The following is a 17,590-nucleotide window of genomic DNA, read 5'->3' as shown; positions in this document are numbered from 1 at the left end:
TCTCTGTTATAATTTCAACACATTTTGAATTTATTTCTTATATTAATAACGTGGTAAACGTTATAGTTAAAAGATTGGTAATTCGCCTATTCATTTGGCCTTAATTCACGTCGTACCCCACAGCCATTGCCAAATAAAAATCGTGATGATAATTAATCGTGAAAATTATGTAGCATTGTAGCTGAATCAATGTAAATTGTTATGAGTTTTGACTTGTTGTTTACCCACTCTCTTCTTTCCTAATTTTACCTTTGTGTTTTTTTGAATTAATCGAGTCGTGCGTTGCACGATGAGGATTTATCAATTATCATTCAAAGAAATTAAATGGAAATAATTTTTTCTCGAAAAAAAATATCTCTTGTAGATTTTAATTTTTTTCGACAAAAAAAGGTGAAAAAAATTCGTATTTGTTCTTTTGTTGTCATTAAAAAAAGAATGTTACGCTGTTCCGGCAACATGCATGCTAAAGTTTCACATATTTGTCCGTTTCATCAGTTTTCAGATCAGTTCATGCAATTTTGAATGTGAGAGCTGAGCTGGTTGTTATTGTCCCACTGTCCACTCGTGGACCATCAGTTAGGCCTACATATTGCTTGTAAGAACTTTGTAAGTTATGGAATCACATTTTTAAAACCTATATGAGGATTCACAATTTTTTTTTTCTTCTTTGTTTGGTTTCATGGTTTCATGTGCATGAACATTAGCTACTTTATCTTACTATTGTGCTAGAGGTGAAAGATTCAAGGTCACGTGTATTCAAATGGGCGAGGCTAGTCTAGAAAATTCAAACTCTTGAAGTTTCCATGAAGTGAACCTTTTTCAATCAAGTTAAAGTATGCAATTACAGTTTCTTAAAGTCAGTTAAAATGGTAGACGATTAGGTGAACCTGAACATTGTCCTACCCCTAACTTAACAATCTTTTAAATTAACTGTGTGTCAATCAATTTTTGATTTAAATACTTATAATTGATCTTTTTGCAATTAAATCATATAGGTTTGTGCTGCATCAAATTTGAATTTACACAAATATCGTGTTCACCTTTGTGGTTCAGACGTTTCTTTGGAGCTTGTTTAAAGTTTGATTAAGGTAACCTCAATATGAATTTCTATAGTATCTTTTGTGTTCATCAACAGATGTACAAAGTAAAGAGGTGGTCACTTGCAAACTAAAGCAAATCTCAGTTTGTTACTCTGCTAATCTAAATTATTATGATTTAGTTGGAGATTGGATCTACAAGAATGGATGATGCCAGCTTCTCAAGGGATGGAGCTACAAACATGAAAGAAGCTGGACATTCATCCTCCTTTGATCAGATCGTAGATGACCAACAACAGGTGACAGCACATGTTTTTCACAGAGACTGATAATGATAAGATACACTTTTCAGGAATTTACAATATAGATTAATACAATGAAATTTTTAAATTACAGGAAAATAAAACGATGGAAGAGAATAACGACGAACAAAAGGAGCTACAAAAGAAAAAACCTTACGTCGCCTTCCTAATCGACCGGCCATTTAACGCTAACACCACCGAAACTCAGGAGGAAGAAGAAACAGTAACTCTAATGAAACGTTTGCGCTGTCGCCTCAACTTGAGATTGCATTCGAAAGGAATCGAGAAGAAGAGCGAAGACGATGACGCCGAATTAGAAGCTCTGTTCGCGTTAAGCATAGGTCCATCATCTTCAGGTTCTTTGCTAACCTCAGGAACCAAGGAAAGTTCTCCTACCAACAAGAAAAGCTTGTACGATAGCTTGTTGGAGCTCGTGGACGAATTCGATGCAGCCGGCGTGGTTGAGATTTTCCGACTGTTGCTGGAACGCAGATCTGCCATTCCGTTGTTCGTGCCCGAATCAAAAACGCATTTTTTGAACCTGATGAGGCACGTCACCTTGCCTGGAATCGACAACATCCGTTTGGGCGAAGACAAGTCGTTGATGCGCGTTGCCGTCGTCTCTTGCCGTCAGAGAAATCAGAGCCAAGCGAGTGAGATCCTGAAGAGCCTCTTCAACATCGACAGTATCCATTGTCAAGATTTCTCCGCTGGTAGTGTCTCTTCCAAGTCCTTGTTAGCTGAGATCGGGTCTGGCTGCGTTGTGATCGGAGAATCTGGCCCTGAAAAGGTGAAAAACGTTTTGGTCACTCACGTAATCGGGGACTTTAAACCACTTTGGCCATTTTTGCAACATTTCGCCGACTACTTACTGATTGAAGACTCTTCTGTGGAAAAGGAAAGTTTTTGCCTTTCCTGGCTTACGTCTGGTGACCAAGGTTCTCATCCTGAATCGAGTGCGTTTCCATTCGTCTGCGTTTGGAGGCCGTCGGTAGATGAGACGCGCTATGAAATCAAAGAGGTAAATGGATCCTTTCAGTTATGCATAGACGGTCAGTTAGCAGGCAAAACTATCGGCATCTTAAAATCGAGCGTCGTTGCAGTTATCAAAAAAATGAATGCGGCAGATCAATTCCAAGTTACGTCCCAAGAACGTCTGAGGTTATTCCAAATTCCTATTCTGATGGATGAAGGATACAGAGCGTTGGATTGTGTCTCTCCAACAGAGATTGAGTCACGAATGACAACATCTGTTCAGAACTTGAGAGACGTGAAGACCAAGGAATTTCTCCTCCAGAAGAACTACATGGAGCAGGCGAAGCACGAAGAAACTAAGATGGAGCACCGCCTAAACGAAGAAAAGGTGCGCGAGGAAGATGCCAAGATAAAGAAATGCCGAGAAGTGCGTCGATCCGATAGCCATCGCGTTCAACAACGTCCGCTACTACAACTATTCCTCAGTTTTCTTTCGGAAGAAGATCCTGGCTCTCGCATTTTATCCATTCGCATGTTAGAAAAGGAGTTAGCCGGACGTTGCGAACGGACGCTGGGACCTGAACTGCTAGAGATCCGCAAGTTGAATTCTTCGTACGTTGATAAATTAGCAACTGCATCTGGAACGAAAGACCTGGACGTGACCAGAGAAAATCTTCTTTCGGCCAAGGCCCAACTGCGTGATGGTGTACTAAACATAGAGCATTTGTGGAGGGAGCTGAGTCATTTATGTACTGACATGGAACCCGAAAGTCGTTCATCAGTTATTAAGAAAATTCCTTGTCTCGCTGCCCAGCATTTACTGGACGGCTTCTGTCTGGAGCTGCTCGACGGGGATTCCAACATGATACACCTCGAATGGATTACCGAAGTTTTACGAGAACTTGGAGTACTGACCGGAAAAATGAAGCGCATTTTCGTTTTGTCCGTCATCGGAGTGCAGAGCAGCGGTAAATCAACTTTGCTGAACACCATGTTTGGCATCCAAATGAGGACCAGCGTCGGACAGTGCACCCGAGGAGTCAACATGCAGCTGGTACCTGTTGAAGGCCGTGCGGAGTACGACTACATTTTGTTGCTGGACACGGAAGGCACAAGAGCTCCGGAATATCACGGAATGCCCGACAGTGAAAAACGAGACAACCAGATGGCCACGCTTAGTATTTTACTGGCGGACGCCACAATCGTCATTACACCGGGTGAGAATGACGCAGCGATTAAAGAAATTCTGCCGGTTGTTTTGATGGCCTATCAGGGATCCAAATTGGCCGAAGACAATGGCGGTCGACTTAGCTCCAAGGTATTTTTCGTTTACAACAGAATCGACACCAGTCAGAAGAACAAGTTGAGCAGCATCATCCAGTCACTTGGGACATCACTTCACGAAGCTTTTAGCCAAGTTCAGAACTTAGCCGGAGACTCCGCATTACTGAAATCAGAAGCGAGACCTTTTGGAAATCTTGACGTGTCAAACCCAAACTCATCTGAGAGTGACGTTTGTATTCTAGGAAATGTGAAGAAAGAATACGAACCACCGGGTGACATACCGGATTCTGCCTATGGTGAAACGCTTGTGAAATTTCGGGAGCACATCCATCGACGGGTGACCAGTGCCCAGCAGGATGCAACAGCTTGGAAGAGTAGGTCTTTTGAAGAATTTTCGAATTACATTACGGAAGTGTGGAAGTGCATTTGCTCAGCCAATTTCACTTTGAATTTCGCCTCGGTGGTGGAGCGCATCACATTCGATAAATTGGATTTCGAATACAAGAAAGTGGAACAGGAGTTAGTGGAAGCCTACCTGGAATCCTTTGCAACTATCAAGAAGAAAATGATTGAGGAAAAAGGTGAAATTATTAGCTCTGGCACCACGGCCGTGATTGATGCTACTAGCAATGGAGATCTCTTGTTAAAATTCGAAGCCAAGTTACGCGAAGAAATCTTGCCAGCCGAACAAAACTTAGACAACAAAATGAAAGAGATGATTATGAAAAGAGGACGAGAAAAATGGAGTCTGCAGTTTCAAAGGCAATGGGAAACAAACAAGAAAGACCAAGCTAGTAACTGGGCATTTAGATTGAAAACCAATTTCGTTTTGTTGTTTAACTACGAGCACCACGTCGAAAATTACAAGAAAAAATTGCGCAACGAAATTAATAACCTCTTCAGTAACTCTTCGACAGAATCCAGTAAGTTCGTGTGGACTGGTGGCGAAAAGACTACAAAGTTTGAAGAATTGTACAACAACATGTTGTTTGAAGTTTACCAGCTGTTTCCCCCAAAAGACATGAGAGCAGAAGTCTTGAACGTTTATCAGAACAGCAGCGTCATCAAGAATAGGAAGATTGATATGCTGGTATCTGATGAAGATTCGTCGCTGCTTTCAATACTAAAGCAGGAACCAATTTATTTTTGGAGGAGGAATCGAAATGCCGTTGAAAAATGCCTAAAATCTGTTGACGCGATTGTCAACTTCATTTCCGCAAGCCAACAGTGCTATGATGACAGCATCATTTCTAATTTTATCTATGAAGTCGATGCAAGTATTACTTTCCATGAGGTTTCTACCAACTCTGAAGTTCGAAAAATTCACATCTACGGTCAAAACTTGATAATCGCATTGATGGAGATTATGGGAAGAGAGTGGGAGGCAGAAAATTCGGTGCTCGCTAAATTCAAACGCAACAAAGAGACCATGTGTGAGTACTTCATGATGGTATCACAGGGCGTAGAAAAGACCAAACTCTTTGCGGCCACTATGGCGAACGCCTTGAAAAGCGTCCTGATGTCTGGTAAGTGTAATTGTCAATATTATAAATTTTACTCGAGTAATAATTCTTTTTACGCTTCACCTTAGCATTCGAAAAAGAAATGATCCAGAAGGCGTTTAATATCATTCGCAATCGTCAGTGGTTATTCGACGCCAGATTGATGCACAAGCACATGGATCTCTACTTGGTCAACTTGCTGGATGAGAAGAAAGTTGATGAAGTTCTCGATTGCATAAAGAATCCGCAAAGCTTTTATAAAGATGTGTTACATCGTCTAATAGCTGAAAATGTTCCCAACGTCGACAAGGAATGGCAAGACTTCACTACCCATCTGAAACTATCCATTACAAAAGCGGCCCTAGGAACAGAGAACGTCGAGAGTGATAAAGCCCAGAATTTCGTCAACCAATTGCGGAATGAATTTTTGAAAGGTGGCCTGCAGAATGAACTTCTAGCCTCGGCGTTTTTAATCAATTTAAGCGGCGAATACGAGGACTTTGAAAATGAAGAGAATGGCGGATTTCAAGATGCCTGCACGAAAGAAATGATTCAAGCGCTTGACAGTCAAGAACCTCCGAAGAATCAGAAAGAGTTTGCCAAAGAACTGAGCCCCAAAGTCGTTCAATATATGAAAATCCGGAACGATCCCGTTGCCCTACCGCGTTGTGATGCTTACTGTGCCCTTTGTAGTAGTTTGTGCATCGAGGCGGCTAATCACGACACCAGTCTCACACCGCACGACGCCATTCACCAACCAGCAGGCATTACTGGATTCAAAAATCTAAAAGATTCAACTTTACTTTCGGAGACGTGCAGTGATTGTTTCCAAGCGAACTGGAGGTTTCGCCTATCCAACACCAGTGAATGGAAATACAAAGACTACGCTAAAGTCTTTCCCGGATGGAGAGTTCCTCGAATCAATGAAGAATCACCACTCCGTGAATACATTCTCGCTACGTACAACGAAGAAATCGCTGAAAAATACAAGAGGAAGTCGTGTCCCGATGTCCCTGCCAAATATTTCCGGGATTTGTCTACCATCCGGGAACAGTTGAAAAGAGATATCGATGGAATTTAGACACATTGTAAGATCATCTTTGGTGGCATGAGATCTATACCATTCCGTGGTGTGTAACAATTTTTTATTTTCTCCCAGATGTGTCCTGCACTTGAAACAAAAGATCCGCACATTCTTATCCTTCAGTGAGGAAAAACTGCTCTGGTACTGGCCATCATGAGTAACACAGAATTATTTTGCTTTTGAATTCAATTATTCTTATGTAGTTTGCCTGAAACCATTTTCTTTCTATTTGATTTGCCATGGTTGAAAGATTGATCAACAAAAGGAGATTTCTATCTAAGGACTGACCTTTAGAGGAAAGTTCAACACACACAGTTACATTGTTGATTGTTTTCGTTAATCCTTTAAACAAAGCACGTTCATTACAAAAATGTTGCCTTGAACAAGTTATCCTTCGTCCCTTGCCCGCTCTTCCTTTGGCATCCCTGAAACTGGATTGGTTAAACACTGAATAAAACAGATTTCTTTCGTCAAAGTTCAAGTTTCTTGTAGTTGAGCTACAGAATCTGTTTTAGTTATCAATTGATAAATGTTCGCAAACTTGTCATTAGTTAGATGGAGCAGAGCAACTATAGTTCCGTTATTCAGGAATCCAGCGTGGCCTTCACCTTCACTGCACCACATGACCACCGTGAAACAAACTTTTATCTGGCGAGGAGTGGCGCTAGTTTGACCAGTATTGCTGCAACACGTACACTGCAGCCTATTCGTTTCCCGAAGCATCACGGTGCTTTAGTTTAACTGTTGTTTCCCCATTTTTCTTTTCAGTCTGTCCGGCGATTTTAGTCTCTTCTGTGCTGTGGATACGCTCTTCAGTAGAAACAATACTGATAACTTTTAATTGTTCCTCAAGTAATGCTGTAAGGATATATTGACCATATACTTTTTCAAGGTATTCCAAAGTATTAAAGACATTGATTTATTTTAACCAAAATTTATTTAGCAGGAAATAACCATCTACGTGACATCACATCCCTCAACGTCAATACGAAAAAATTAGACTTTATGGTTAGATCACGTTACAATTCTCAACTATTTAATTTTGATATTAACACGTACACTATATTTAGGAGGGAAAAACTACAAACTCGTTTTACTAATGGGCTCCAACTCTCGGATATCAGTTTCCGCTTTGGGTCGCGATGTGACGGTCGGAGACCTTTACAACTACTACACAGATGACATTTTAAAAAGTAAATTATTACATTGAGTGCATGAAATTGTATTTTCGAATTATCGAGAGTGTTATCGTTTTTTTTCCAACAGGTGGTATTCCAGTGCCTAGCGAGTGCATCCGCATCGAGCAAAAATTAATTCCCGAAACGGAGCGCTACTTTTTCTTCAATCAACCCGCCAAATTCAAACCTTCTTTACTTGGAATTAATTCCCATTTGAAGCAAAGCATTGACCAAGGGTCAGTGGACTTGAATCTCCTCTGGTTCGCCGATTTCCTCAGGCCATGTCAGACGGAAGACGACGAGAATGAGGCGCTAGTCACAGTGTTCTTCCGTGTCGTTCGCCGGACCGAGAGTCTAGATCAACAGTTTCTCGACTCGAAAATGTACGACTATCAGGTGGAGAGCGGTGGCTGGGCGACCCATCTGGTGGAACAAGTCGTCTACGGAGCCGAACTGATTTGCTGCATGCGCAGATCCGTCGATTGGCGTCGAGAAACTAAGGACAGCGCCGAAGAAAATATCTACCTGGTAGCCAAAGCTTATTTTGATTATATTATTGGAACGAAAACGACAATTATTACCGACCCACCAGTTGAACTGGAAAAAGTGTCTTGTAGAATTCTCAGCAGCCTGGAAGACGTCCACATGACCGACAGTTCGTTCCGCCAATCCTGCGAATTCCTGAGAGACATCATCAATTTCAAAGAAGATAACCAACCCGCAAAAATATGGCGTCCCATCTACATCGTCCGGCGCCAGATACCCAAGCAAATTGAAACTCGAATCGTATTGGACAGGATAATCGACAAAAGACTCAAGATTGAACGGAAGCTGCACTGGATCACGAAGGAGAGTTACCGGATATCGAAACATCCGTTTCTCAATCGAATCCCTCCGCTGGAAAGAGCCATGTTCCAGTTCCTCAATTTACTGGAGCCCGTTCGCAACGAGATCAAACAATTCGACGTGAATCACATCGCGAAAAAGTGCGTAGAAGACCTGATCGCCAAAGACAAGATTTCCAACGACATGAAAACGATTTCAGACTGCGCTCTGTTATCCGATATGGTCAGCTGGCTGATCCAGCGTCGAAGCGAGATCGACGCCATTTATTTGCTGTTGAAGGGCAACCAGATGGATATGTTTGACATTGCCGAGATCGAGTCTCGGCCTCCGTCGAGCAGCGAGAAACGCGCCAGAGTTTTCGTGTTGAAAGTTGACTACACCCCAGATCCCCTGATGGAGCGCATCCAGAATTTCATTGGTAACCTGGAACCGGTTATCAAACTCCCCGTGTTTTCGGCCATTACATCGGGCAAGGAAAGACAGGGAGTAATTGGCAAGGCCTTTCATGGATTCTCTGAAGAAGCTCGATGGTGTTCAAATGAAAATAACAGTTACCAGATAGGACTGGTTTCGGCTTGCTCACCTTTGGCTGATGCAACCATCAAGACTTTTCTGTATCCAGCCATTAAAAAATCTCAAGTGTGTCTGCCAGCTGCCCAGTCCAGTCCGATTGAAACGCAGAAAGCCAGCAGCAGCAACCCAGAAAGTCAAACTGATGAGCAGCCAATCCGCCCGGCACCCGTCAACAATTTCTTGCGTCAATCCAATTCACCTTTTACCCACAGGAAGAAACTCAGCTGTGTCCCCAATGAAATAAGTCAACAGTCTAACGAAAAAGTAGCTAATTTTCTACTGAAAAGTATCACGATGATTTCCTCTGATATTTTCTATGATGAGAACGACGGATGAGGCAAATGTCTAATGCCGTCCGTTTCGATTTGACTATACGACAGGCTAATAACAATGGGGACGACGCTATAATGGATGATGAAGAGGAATTCTTTTTAAATTCAATCACTCAATTCCAATCGAAACGCATGGACGATCAGCGTTGCTCGCTGGCCATCGTCGATAACAACCGACAAACCAGAATGTCTAATGTCGATCTGTATAAAATGGTCTATTTTAATTCCAGACACTAAATGCGGCATGGGTGGCAAACTAACACGGTGGTAAATGTTCTTGTCAATTTTTCTTTTTGCTAAATTCGTGAAACACTGAAATATTTCTCAATAAATATTAAACAACTTAATTTAAAAATTAACTGCATTCATTATCTTTTATTCCTTCTCAAACTGCATAATTAAAGGTTATCAGCTTTGCCTAGAGAGGGCGTCTTGTAAAACCAGTTTGGACTCCGCCAGTCCGCCGCCTCAACCGAGGCTGGTACTAGTTTAAAAAAGGTAATTTTTTTAAAATAAAACACGTTTTTTTTTAATTTAAATGACTGAACTTTGTGAGTAAAATTCCCCTTTAAAAAATATTGTTTCTTGTTGAATTAATATCTTAAGTCGATCGATCTTATTAAACCAAAATAGCTCGAAAAACTTGAATGCTCACACGGATCGGAACACTCTTCTCTATATATGTACAGGTCATCTGATTGAAATGATTACGGAATATAGAAATGGCTGATAGTAACGATACACATCGTTTAAGAAAAGACTTAGTTTACCAGGATGGAGTTTATCATCGTTCCAATCCTCGGAATCCCCCAGAGTGGAATCGGAGTATAGCCGTCGGCGTTCTCTGTAGCGTTTTAATTCTGATCGCTTTGATCGTTCTCGGAGTATACTTTTTTAATCCTTCCACCGTGAAAAAAATCATTTCCGGCCAAAGTATTTTAGCTCCTACTTGCACAGAAGAACCAGCTATGGGATACAAGAATTTCTGTGCCCAGGACACGTTCATTTCACCCGATCACAAATACGTTTTCCATCCCGGAAGATTGTCTTTCACCAAAGCTCAACGAGTCTGCGCCGCCCTACCCGGAGGTGGTGGCAACCTGACGACCATTCTGTCAGAACAACAAGAAAAACGATTCGACAGGCGCATAGAAAATCTACACCAAATTCTATTTGTCAACGACGATACCCTCTTATCCGGATTCCGGAAGCAAATATGGACTGGCGGATACATAGACTTGGAATTAGACGGAATCACCCGAATGCGCTGGATAGATGAAGCTGGTCTGTCCGAGTGGCATCAGAATTTCTGCGAACCTAAACAAGCTATGCAAATATTAAAAGTGTCGCTGGATGAACTCCGCAAATACGGCGCAATCACCAACTCATTGGTTTACGTTGTCAAGGACTACCGTCCCACCAAAAACGGATGCTGGCAGCTGTACAGCTCATTGTTCTATGAAACGGAACACCTGGAATTTAGCTTCGTCTGTCAAGTGGCTGCTGCCGGCCTTCCATTCAACCTCAAACGCAATTTCCTTGGAGATTTCCTACCGGACGAAAAGAATCAATTGTTTGCAAATGAATACGCGGCTTTTTCGGGTCGAGGATCGTATTTGATGGCTCGTGAAACTTGTCAGCATTTGGCATCTGGCGCTCAAATGTTGGCTCCAAAGACGTCGGCTCTTGATACTGAAATCAACAACGGTGTTGAGCGTCATTCTAACGAAATATTTGGAGAAGACAACGGAGATCCGCAAAGGCGAAAGCTAATCTGGACTGGTGGATATTTCAACCTGACGTCAAAGGATCCGACGAAACTTCGATGGGCAGACGATCCTAGCACTCTTCTGGACATAGCGGAGCCATCCACCTGGTCGTTGTTTGGAAGCAGCAGCGCTAATCAAGTAAAAGAATATGAGAATTTCTGTGGCACACCCGAATATTATCAAGGATTGATCAAAAAGGCTTTAAATGAGGATCGAGGTGCTGAGAAAGGTTGCGTCAGAGAACGTCTTTTCCTGATCGTCAAAGACTTCCGTGAAGAACAATCGGGCCAGGGGTGCTGGGAAGTTTACGATTCAGATTATCTAAGTCGACATGACTACAAACTATTCCTTGTTTGTAAACTACCGTATCCAGTCAAAAAGACATAAGTTTCGTGTACAAGTAAATAACGAAATATTCAAGCAAATTTTGTAAGCGCATTTCCTCCATTCCTTTGATTGAAAATTCAATAAACTTGAAAATTTAAAAAAAAATTCGTTGTCTTAAAACTTAAACTTTTTTTAAAAGTAAAATGGCTTTATCGATGCGATTAGATTTGGGGGAGGGTTCGATTTTTAATGGTTTTCATTTCTCAACGATCGACAGCTGACAGCTAGTAGAAGAGAAATGTCGTCTGCGGTCTGCTCTGCTTTTGTTTTGTTCCGAAGTTGAAGATGAGATGAGCAGCAAAACGGCTGAAGGTAAAATTCAATTTTGAAATGAGTAAATATTCAAATGTATTGCTAAAGTATGTTTAAGTGTTTAAGGTACATCGGGAAAGCAATTGTGTTAATTTGTGAAAACATCTTGGTAAAATACTAAATTTCCTATTTGCTCTTTGCTTTTAGTTTTAGTTTAGAGATTGAAATTATAACTAAAATTTGAAAATTATTTAATAACCTAAGTCGAGAAATCAAAATAAGTTGTTTTTCAGCATTCCAGTGTTGTTCCTGTAGAAAAAAAAAAACAAGTTTGGGCAAGTTTGAGTGGGAAACAACGAAACAATCATGTTGATACTTGATAGACAGATTAGAAAACATCACGGTAGGCCCAACCATAAAATTTTCTTGCCAATTTTCTTACACTCTTTGTTAATAATTGTAGTTTCAACCGTTTTACTTTGCAAATGAATCATTGTAAATTTAGACATTCTGATGGTCTTGGAGAAACAACACTGGAATGGTTTTTCTAACTTGAATCTCTAATAAAAACAAAGTGCAACTAGGAAATTTATGATCCAGAGGACCTGTTATCACACGTCTGGTATCTCTTGGTTGCAAAACAACATGAAATAGTCATAATTAAAATAATGTACTCACCTGTAATTGCTGGACCTCGCCAATCTGATCAAACAAAGAAGATTGATGTGTAATTACGTTAATTATAGCTTCATCTTTTGAGAGGCTTTCGATACATTCATCCATTCTTTCATGTCTGCTCAAGCTCTAGTTTAATCATAAGAATTTATAGATTAGCAGTTTCAAGCCGACAACGTAACACACCTTATCTAGGCTATATTATTTGCTTTGCGTGTGTGATTGTGACTTCCACTCTACTTTGTGCGTCATAGTGTAGTTAACACCAAAGAGAAACAAATTCGTTAATGCCAATAGGCTACCTTAATATAGAGATGAAACAAGTTCAAAGGAACCTCCGGATTTGATGCAGCAGCAAAAGCTATGTGCGACTGACTTGCAGAAAGTGTCGTTGCGTAGTTGGTTCAAAAATTGATTGTCGAAAATATTTTTTGAAAGATTCAAACACGTAAAGAGTATAAAAGGTCGATAGGCGATAAGAAGATAAGGCAAATATAGAAATAGTGAGCGTTATCAACTCGTAGTCAAATGCCCAGCAGTGATTGGTGTTGTTACAGTATTGATATGTTTCGCAAGTAAATCGTTGTGTCGTTTTCGTTCATTCGACGGCCTCAAAAGTGGAGGCAAAAGCCGGGCAAAAGTGAAATTGGGTTGGATTTCTTTTTCGCCAATTGCGCCCTTCGTTTTGCGTTGAATCATTAGGAAAAGAGAAAAAAAAAAAGGGAACTCCTAGTCTACGAAGTAAGCAAGGAAAAGAAGAGAACAAAATAATCAACTAAATATAGAAAGTAAAAAACTGGCTGGTTGAATGTTTTACTTCTTTATATTTATAAATTTTAAATTACAGAAATACATTCACTTAATATTTGGGGTAAGCCGGAGCTGGGTAGGCGGGTTTGTATGCGGGTTTGTATGACGGGTAAGCAGCAGGGTAAGAGGAGCCTGGATAAGCTGGGCTGGGGTAGGCAGCGGGCTTGTATCCACTTGGCTTGTACTCGGGGTATTTGGCCTCTCCGTCGTATTTGACGTCGGCGACGTACCCGCTGTAATCATCGGCCTTGTAGGTGACCGTCTGGGTGCGGCCGTCGGGCAGGAGGGTGCGGTAAGAGCCGGACACGTAGCCCTTGTCATCGGCCGTCTCCTGGTGGGCGTAGTCGTTGTACGTGTAGTCGTCCTTTACGGCCCAGGCGAAGCTGTACGGCATTGGGGCCTGCAGAAATTCAATTTAAAACAGGTCAAAATTTAATTTGAATGAAATAAAAAATTTAATCCTTACGTAATCGTATGACTTGCTGTAAGATGGGTAAGCCGGGGTTGGGTAGGCCGGTTTGGGGTAGTAAGCATTTGAGGCCACAGTGGCGATCAAAGCAGCGGCGAGAACGATCAAAACCTTTCAATACATTTTTCAGATGTAATTCAGATAATTAAAAAAATTTAGACGATTGTAGAGTCGATGGAAGTGGACGAGCTAATACCTGCATGTTGATTCGAGTTTCTGGTTGTTGTCCAACTGGTAACTTCGAGAGTTTGTGCGTCTGTTTTTATACCTGGTGCTGTGGGGCCTACTTCGGCAAGTGGAAGTGGCCATTCCTTTTTTCAGGTGATGCACGACGAACATTTTCGCACGGATAACATTATACACGCACATGTAAGGATAGAACTTTTGCTCTCGTAAAACTGGGTGGGGCCCCCGTTTTGGCTCTTTCGCCCTTGTGGTGAATTTCGAAGCTCATCTGACCTCATTTTCACTCTTGATTGATTTGATCGCAATTTTTCGAGTACCCGATTTCATTCCGAAAAACGGTTCCTCCTACACTTTCGTTCAATCACAATCGTGATCAAGATATCCCCGTATCAAATGGTAGTCGCCGGAGTGAGATTCATCTTATTGTTTGTGTTGTTGATTCATGGCCGACGCTAGGAGAACTGTTCGACAGTGCATAAGGCCCGTTATTTTCGACTTGTTGGTGTCACGCTCCGAAGTTATGCAGCCAATGAAGTAGGAGTGCGAACCCAGGTCAGATACCAATCCAAATACCTTCCCTTTTATGGTTCATCAAAATATTTTTATTATAATTTCTTTTAAATCCACTGACGAACCGACTGATATCCATTAACCATTTAGTAAAAGTAACGCAAATGAGTAGACAAAAGGACAGAAATGGCTAAATAGAAACTAATATGCGGGAGTAATGAATTGACGCACCCACACCGTGTTTTAATCTTTTGGCTTTGTCATCGTCAACCTTCACATGGTCGGCGTGCTACTGTGGGCGTCTAACTCTTTTCCCTCTATTTTTCTTGGCTGGAAATATGAAAAAGAAAACTTTAAAAAATATGTAGGGCAAGGTCTTTCTTCTCCGGCGTTCTCCCCATTGGAATGTATACTTAATATGTATTTAACGGCTAACTTTTTAATCTATGAATCCTGAATTCAGGAATCATATTTTTTCTTCTGTGTAAAGCTTATCACCCACGTCTGGTTCATGATGTGACGCGAATTGTTCAACTGAATCTTTCAATTACAATTTTCAAATTACAGGGAATTAGCGCCATCCCGTCCACACCATCTAGCGAAGAAGGAAACAAATACGAAATGCTGCCATCTAGCAATAAAAAAGGAAAGGCTTACTCTGAAGTGACGGAACTATAAGTAGAAACCAACATGGCAGCGACCAGCGTGGTGAGAACTGTGAAGTGCTGTAACATTTCTTAAGATTTGTCGTTCTGTCGTTCTTTTAACTACCTGTGACTTATTTTCATTGCACTGAATAACTCCCAAGATGTAATTTCATTCAGTCTTTCAGTAACTAAGCTTAGAAAATTGCCAGTGGAACATGTGATTAGGAGCAAGAGTTGGAATGAAGAATAGTTCAACAGGCCTACAAGTAAATATGTTTTAAACCATTAATTTTCTTCTCTTCAGTGTGGCATAGAATTGATTTGTGAGAAAAAAAACCCTTAAAATATTAAAAGGATTCAGCAGCATGTGCCTTTGTTCATGGTTGTTATCACGTTTAGAGTTCGAGTAATCCATTATGTTACATGCTGTACTATGAGAACATATAGATAGCTTTAATTTAATGTTCCGTAGGTGTCCATGGATACCTTTTTTTATTTCAGATGGACAACTCTGACAACAAGGATTTTTTGGGAGTTGCTGTTGATTTCTATCTCCGACACAATTTCTCAGAAATTAATTACTTGATACACCAGTCTTCAATGGTAAGTTTGTCTAGTACATTAGTTTGTGTCCCTTTAAATTAGACTCACAAATGACATGACTTGTGGACTGAATCATTCTATGGAATTCTATTAAAAATGAGAATATAGTATTGACGTATATGACCGAGTGGTTAACACGTCGGGGATGTGAGAATTAGCGGCTCCGGAGGAGGCCACAACGAGGACGATTTGGGTCACTCGGGCGAATCCATGGCTCGATTTTCAGATTTTGTTGAATTAGAAAGTGAAAGACAACAAATTTCTGCCTTACTTGGTATTTTCGCGTTGAAATATTTTTTCTCTGAAATTTTTTTTTCTCTAAATATTGAATGTGAAATGCATTTACAGATAGTCCCTTTTCTGTGATGATGGGTTCAAATACCAGCTGCACTTAAACAATTTTTTTTTTCGATTCCTTAAAACCCCCTTTAAATTTATTTTAAATAAAAATTAGCCTTTGCATCCTCAAAATTCATTTTTTAATTATTTTCGAAATGTTTCGATGATTTAAATCCAAATGCTACGACAAATAATTAAATGGTGAAATTTGGTATTTTGATTGATTGATTAATTAGGATACATTTGCTATTAGAATAATTAGTTAATTATCTGTTTACTAGATTAGTAGATTTGATAAATAACAACGGCAATACCGATAAACCCTTGGCATTCATTTGTTCCCGATGAACGGCACTATCTATTACCCATTAAAAATGTAGGTAATTCACTAACCTTTTAAAACAAGATAAAAGCTTTTTAAGGTATGTTTCGTGATTTATTCGATTGTCAATCATGCGTCAAATTATCAAATTTACATACAAGACTGATCATAAAACTGATTTGTTGTTTCAGGTGAATAAAAACAATAAGATGAGGAATGCGGATCAAAAACAGTGTTGGAGTAAAATGTTGGATTTGTCATTGAAGTTGGATAGAAAGGAGGAGAGTAATCCCAGTTGTTCCAGTAGTAGGAGGAATAGTCTTGCTGCTGTGGTTGCTGCTCCGTTCGGAATCCATTCGAGTTATTGAAGTTGGACTGGGGACTTACGACGTGTTGTGGACAGCTGGTAGCAAGCCATTCGGATTGAAGTGGAGACGACGATGATGATCTGGACGTGGAGTAGTTGATTGGTTCCACGGGTGGAACTGCCGGAGGATCCGAATAAAATCCAGGAGTTGGAAGGACTTGAGTTGAAACGTAAGTATCTGAAAATATGAAGTAAAATCAGTAATCAATTACACAAATTTTCTTCATCAAATAGGGACGTACCATGTTGACGTTGGCGAGAGAGGTAAGGTGATGATCGACGATGTTGGCGATTTGTTTCGCAAGTTGAAGTTGCCGTTCTTGAAGATCCAAGTTGGCGGACACGCCGACGGCGATTCTGAAACCACCACTGATGCAATCAAGAGGAAAAATTAATTTCAGGTAATTGAATAAAATGGTAAAAAATAAAAATGTCACACCATAATCGATTTCTCAGAAACTCCAATCAGCTGGGCGATGCGTCGACGACCTTCTCGATTGGGAAACGGATCTCTGTTGAATTCTGCGTCGAGTACCTCCAGCTGGACCTCGTCGTAAAAGTGGCGCTGACGACCTGATGCTGAAGCAGACTTCGTAGTGAAACCAACTGGATAATAATCTGAAAGTAAAAATTAACATTTAAACATTTCCTTCGTAAATAAGTAATTTGAGTTAAGTAAGAAAGTAAATTACCGTAAGTTTCCATAGTTAAAAAGTCAACGTTACTACTAAAGCACTTAATAAATTAAACTAATGTGAACAACTGCGAACAAACACAGGTAACGTACCTTTGAGGAAGAGGCAATAGCGAGATGTGCAGTGAGCAAAGACCAAAGATGGAATGCGGAATTTCAAGTTTTGGGGGTTTATATTTATTAAGGAGAAAATTTTTTCGAGAATGTGACCTCCTTCCTTATTGGTTGCAAAAGTAGAAAATCCTGACAAACACTTCCTGCCGCCACATCCGCGCGTGGCAAGATTATCTTTCTCTTTCCAACTGTGGCGGCGGAGGATTAGTGGATTATGACTTGGGTTATGTAATGGAGCGGAGTGGCGTTCTGTTTGACGAGATTATCGGTTTCTTAATCTGGATAATCCATCGTGGATTTTCTTATCGGAATCCCTCAAACATTAGTTGCCAA

The 17,590-nt window shown here is 40.6% G+C and overlaps 4 protein-coding genes and 1 long non-coding RNA gene across 10 annotated transcripts; 2 read left to right on the top strand and 3 right to left on the bottom strand.

The window, feature by feature from the left end:
* The first annotated feature begins 475 nt into the window (after positions 1–475).
* Positions 476–6,653, top strand: LOC124209164 (interferon-induced very large GTPase 1-like). Of its 3 annotated transcripts, none has more exons than XM_046607046.1 (6): positions 476–606; positions 996–1,088; positions 1,220–1,336; positions 1,434–5,124; positions 5,190–6,188; positions 6,260–6,653. In XM_046607046.1, the coding sequence occupies exons 3-5, from the start codon at positions 1,241–1,243 to the stop codon at positions 6,179–6,181; spliced, it is 4,779 nt and encodes a 1,592-aa protein (XP_046463002.1). In that variant the 5' UTR covers positions 476–606; positions 996–1,088; positions 1,220–1,240; the 3' UTR covers positions 6,182–6,188; positions 6,260–6,653. The 3 variants fall into 3 exon arrangements, with proteins under 3 accessions (XP_046463002.1, XP_046463004.1, XP_046463003.1); XM_046607047.1 differs by lacking the exon at positions 476–606 and adding an exon at positions 705–833; XM_046607048.1 differs by lacking the exon at positions 6,260–6,653 and having other exon boundaries at positions 501–606; positions 5,190–6,194.
* A 143-nt stretch (positions 6,654–6,796) lies between these two features.
* On the top strand, positions 6,797–9,460 carry LOC124209173. Of its 4 annotated transcripts, none has more exons than XM_046607069.1 (4): positions 6,797–7,076; positions 7,131–7,192; positions 7,255–7,377; positions 7,451–9,460. In XM_046607069.1, the coding sequence occupies exons 3-4, from the start codon at positions 7,284–7,286 to the stop codon at positions 9,115–9,117; spliced, it is 1,761 nt and encodes a 586-aa protein (XP_046463025.1). In that variant the 5' UTR covers positions 6,797–7,076; positions 7,131–7,192; positions 7,255–7,283; the 3' UTR covers positions 9,118–9,460. The 4 variants fall into 4 exon arrangements, with proteins under 4 accessions (XP_046463025.1, XP_046463026.1, XP_046463027.1 ...); XM_046607070.1 differs by having other exon boundaries at positions 6,949–7,076; positions 7,128–7,192; XM_046607071.1 differs by having other exon boundaries at positions 6,955–7,044.
* Positions 9,461–11,600: 2,140 nt separating this feature from the next.
* Positions 11,601–12,658, bottom strand: LOC124209205. Its single transcript, XR_006880831.1, has 3 exons — positions 12,499–12,658; positions 12,200–12,325; positions 11,601–11,830 (listed from the first exon to the last, which is right to left on the bottom strand). It is a non-coding gene; the product is annotated as an uncharacterized LOC124209205 (long non-coding RNA).
* Positions 12,659–13,000: 342 nt separating this feature from the next.
* On the bottom strand, positions 13,001–13,756 carry LOC124209188 (adhesive plaque matrix protein-like). The gene is made up of 3 exons (XM_046607105.1): positions 13,672–13,756; positions 13,473–13,586; positions 13,001–13,406 (listed from the first exon to the last, which is right to left on the bottom strand). The coding sequence occupies exons 1-3, from the start codon at positions 13,675–13,677 to the stop codon at positions 13,056–13,058; spliced, it is 471 nt and encodes a 156-aa protein (XP_046463061.1). The 5' UTR covers positions 13,678–13,756; the 3' UTR covers positions 13,001–13,055.
* A 2,476-nt stretch (positions 13,757–16,232) lies between these two features.
* On the bottom strand, positions 16,233–17,154 carry LOC124209012 (homeobox protein Mix.1-like). Its single transcript, XM_046606882.1, has 4 exons — positions 17,142–17,154; positions 16,889–17,067; positions 16,692–16,818; positions 16,233–16,627 (listed from the first exon to the last, which is right to left on the bottom strand). The coding sequence occupies exons 1-4, from the start codon at positions 17,152–17,154 to the stop codon at positions 16,233–16,235; spliced, it is 714 nt and encodes a 237-aa protein (XP_046462838.1).
* Between the last annotated feature and the right edge of the window lie 436 nt (positions 17,155–17,590).

This window comes from Daphnia pulex, chromosome 12, assembly GCF_021134715.1.
Source record: "Daphnia pulex isolate KAP4 chromosome 12, ASM2113471v1".
Classification (NCBI taxonomy): domain Eukaryota; kingdom Metazoa; phylum Arthropoda; class Branchiopoda; order Diplostraca; family Daphniidae; genus Daphnia; species Daphnia pulex.
The sequence above is the reverse complement of the archived record's forward strand: the minus strand, read 5'-3'. Positions and strand labels throughout refer to the sequence as shown.